Source organism: Dipodomys ordii, unplaced genomic scaffold, assembly GCF_000151885.1.
Source record: "Dipodomys ordii isolate 6190 unplaced genomic scaffold, Dord_2.0 Scaffold248, whole genome shotgun sequence".
Classification (NCBI taxonomy): Eukaryota; Metazoa; Chordata; class Mammalia; order Rodentia; family Heteromyidae; genus Dipodomys; species Dipodomys ordii.
The window spans coordinates 455,830-458,630 of record NW_012267464.1 but is presented as its reverse complement, the minus strand read 5'-3'; the positions used below and the strand labels follow the sequence as shown (position 1 = coordinate 458,630).

Sequence of the window (2,801 nt, the reverse complement as noted above, 5' to 3'; positions counted from 1 at the left end):
TTTGAATACCTGTTCATAATTAAAAGACAAATAAATATTAGGTATTTCCATAGCTATAGTTTGGACTTACTTTAGTATTTCAATTTCCAGCCCAGCACCAATAGCTGAAGCCTACAATCACATTTACTCAAAAATTTCAGACCTTGAGAACTGCTGTTCCAGGTAAGCATGGGCACATTTCCTATCTTATGTTTCTAGGACAGATCCTGCGAGTGGAAACATGAGGAAAGTAGCTGGGGCAGCCCTGCCTCACACTTCTGCTTCTTGGAGGTTTATGTTATGGCTTGTATTACTGTGGGTGGGTTATCATAATCCTGTTGACAGTAATAAGTGGCAATGTCTTCAGGCTGCAGGCTGCTGATGGAAAGAGTGAACTTTGTCCCAAGTCCACTGCCACTAAATCTAGAGGGGATTCCAAATTGTAACCTGTTTGCACCATAGATCAGGAGTTTAGGTGCTTTCCCTGGTTTCTGTTGGTACCAGCTTAACTCATTGCTAATATACTGACTGGCCTGACATTTGATGGTGACTGTGTCTCCAGGAGATGCAGACAGAGTGGATGGAGACTGGGTCATCTGGATGTCACATCTGGTACCTGGCATTGGAAAAGTAATAAGTACATACATGGAACCAATAAATCAATAAATAATACATAGAACCAAGCATGCTATAAGAAAGGTTCATTAATAGCCAAGTATCAGTGACTACAACACATGGAGGAAATCCTCATCATTGTCTTTCCTTACTTGGAATCCAGAGCAGCAGGAGACCCAGGAGCTGAGTGAGGGCCCTCATGTCCACGCTGTGTTCTGACTGAGACTGATGCCTGCATCTGGGGTGAACAGCCTATTAAGAAGGTATCAGGGTGGTGACTGTGCTGTGGGCTCATGCAAATCAGTAGGGGTTTGGATTTGTACAGCTGCAAATCTGAATCTCTTAGTAACTGGGCCTAGACCCCATCCTCGCTGTCTGTATCTCCACAGAGAAAGAGATTGCATCTGTTATCAAGCCAGTACAGATGCACCTGTAGAAATAACTTGAAGGAAATTTGGATATAGTTTTTTAATGTCACATTAGAAACAGTGATATTTCATCATTTGCAAGAAATGCAAGTACAGGGTTAGAATTATGTTTAATGAAGTAAAGCTTAGAGACATAAAGCACACATGATTTCTCTTATATGTAGAAGCTAGTTCAAATGTATTAAGGCATATATAAACACATAGAGGAGCATATGCAAAGGTAACAAATATATTAACCAAAGTATGGCATTTACATGGGAGAATTCCAATGATGTAACTCTTTAGATAAACTAACACAGTTCAATAAAATAAATACTGACACTTGAAAGATGTGGAGGCGAGGTCAAAGGGAGGAGTAGATGAATGTAGCAAGGAAAGTAGGGACATTGCAGTCATAAACTCCAATGCAGATCCTGTGAAACTAAGAAAGTTGAGGGCAGGTATTAAGGAGAATAATAAAAGGAGTGATGGTATGACAGCAGTCAAGCTGCATTGTACTTAGAAACTAAAAGTACTTTGTACTACTACTTAAAGATAATACTACTTAACATAATGAATAAGCTATTAAATTTTCTGACCTTTTGTAAAGAAGAATGCTCACTTTTTGCTGCTGGGAAGGTGGCTCAGTGGTAGAGCGCTTGTCTTGCATGCCTGAGGCCTGGGTTCAATTCCTCAGCAACACATAAGCAAAAAGAAAAAAGCCGGAAGTGGTACTGTGGCTCAGGTGGTAGAGCGCTAGCCTTGACCTGAATAGCTGAGGGACAGCGCCCAGGCCCAGAGTTCAGGTCCCACAACCAGACCCCCCCCCAAAAAAAATAAAGAATGCTCAATTTGCAGAAGATATTTAATCCACAATATGTCATATGAAAATCAACACATGAAAGAAATGGCTGTTCAGTGTGTTTTATACCATTTGAGCTTCCAGAAACACCTTCATTACTGCTTAATGATCCAATACTTCAAATATGGAAAGGGATTCTTATAAAAGAATGGAGGGATTTTTATGTTAACATCATACATCTGTATCTGTGTTCTTATCTCAAGACTGGCAACAGAAGCCTCTACCTTCCCAACTTCCTCCTCTAATCAGGCTGCATGCTCTGACTGAGCCTCTTTTACACAGATCTTTTTTAAAGGCCTCTAGCTAGTGGTGCTGAAAAGGACAGACCATGTCAATCATGAGAGATTTTCTTCCATTTATTTTGAAGAGTCTCTGTGAGTGAAATTGCAATTAAGGCATCAAACAGAGACTTACCTTTCAACTCAATTGTGGGCAGGGCAGACCCTGAATATCTCCTTACTAAGTATGACTCCTCATTCTGGTTCTAGTTCATTGTACACAAGGCACCAGGACTTGCACCCTGAGTGGCTCTGTGGTCACATGCAGGAAATTGCACCATCTTCCACTCTTCCTCAGTGCTTCCCTTTCACCTGCTGCTTCTGCACAAAAACAAGATGAGATCTGTTAGATGTGGAGATCTGTTAGCTCCCCAGAAGCCCGGGGAAATTAAGCTCCCAGGGCTGTGAGAACTGTTCCTGACATGGGCATGAATGACCTAGTCCAGCACTCCATACAGGCTATATAGGCACTCCTAATTCTCAATGTTCCAAACCCAATAAAAAAAATTCACCCACCACAATATGTTATCTTAGAATAGTCATCATTTCAAAATAAACATATACTGTATAAATTAATTTTTAATTTATCCTATAACAACTATGTAGATGAAAAGATCTGAATATTGGATAGAAACATTGGATAAAAATGATTCTTTTAAG

The 2,801-nt window shown here is 40.3% G+C and overlaps 1 gene segment (V, D, J or C); it reads right to left on the bottom strand.

Moving 5' to 3' along the window:
* Positions 1–257: 257 nt before the first annotated feature.
* LOC106000865 lies at positions 258–856 on the bottom strand. The segment is given in 2 exon segments: positions 258–595; positions 747–856. Coding segments are annotated over 2 exon segments (372 nt in total).
* Positions 857–2,801: the final 1,945 nt, after the last annotated feature.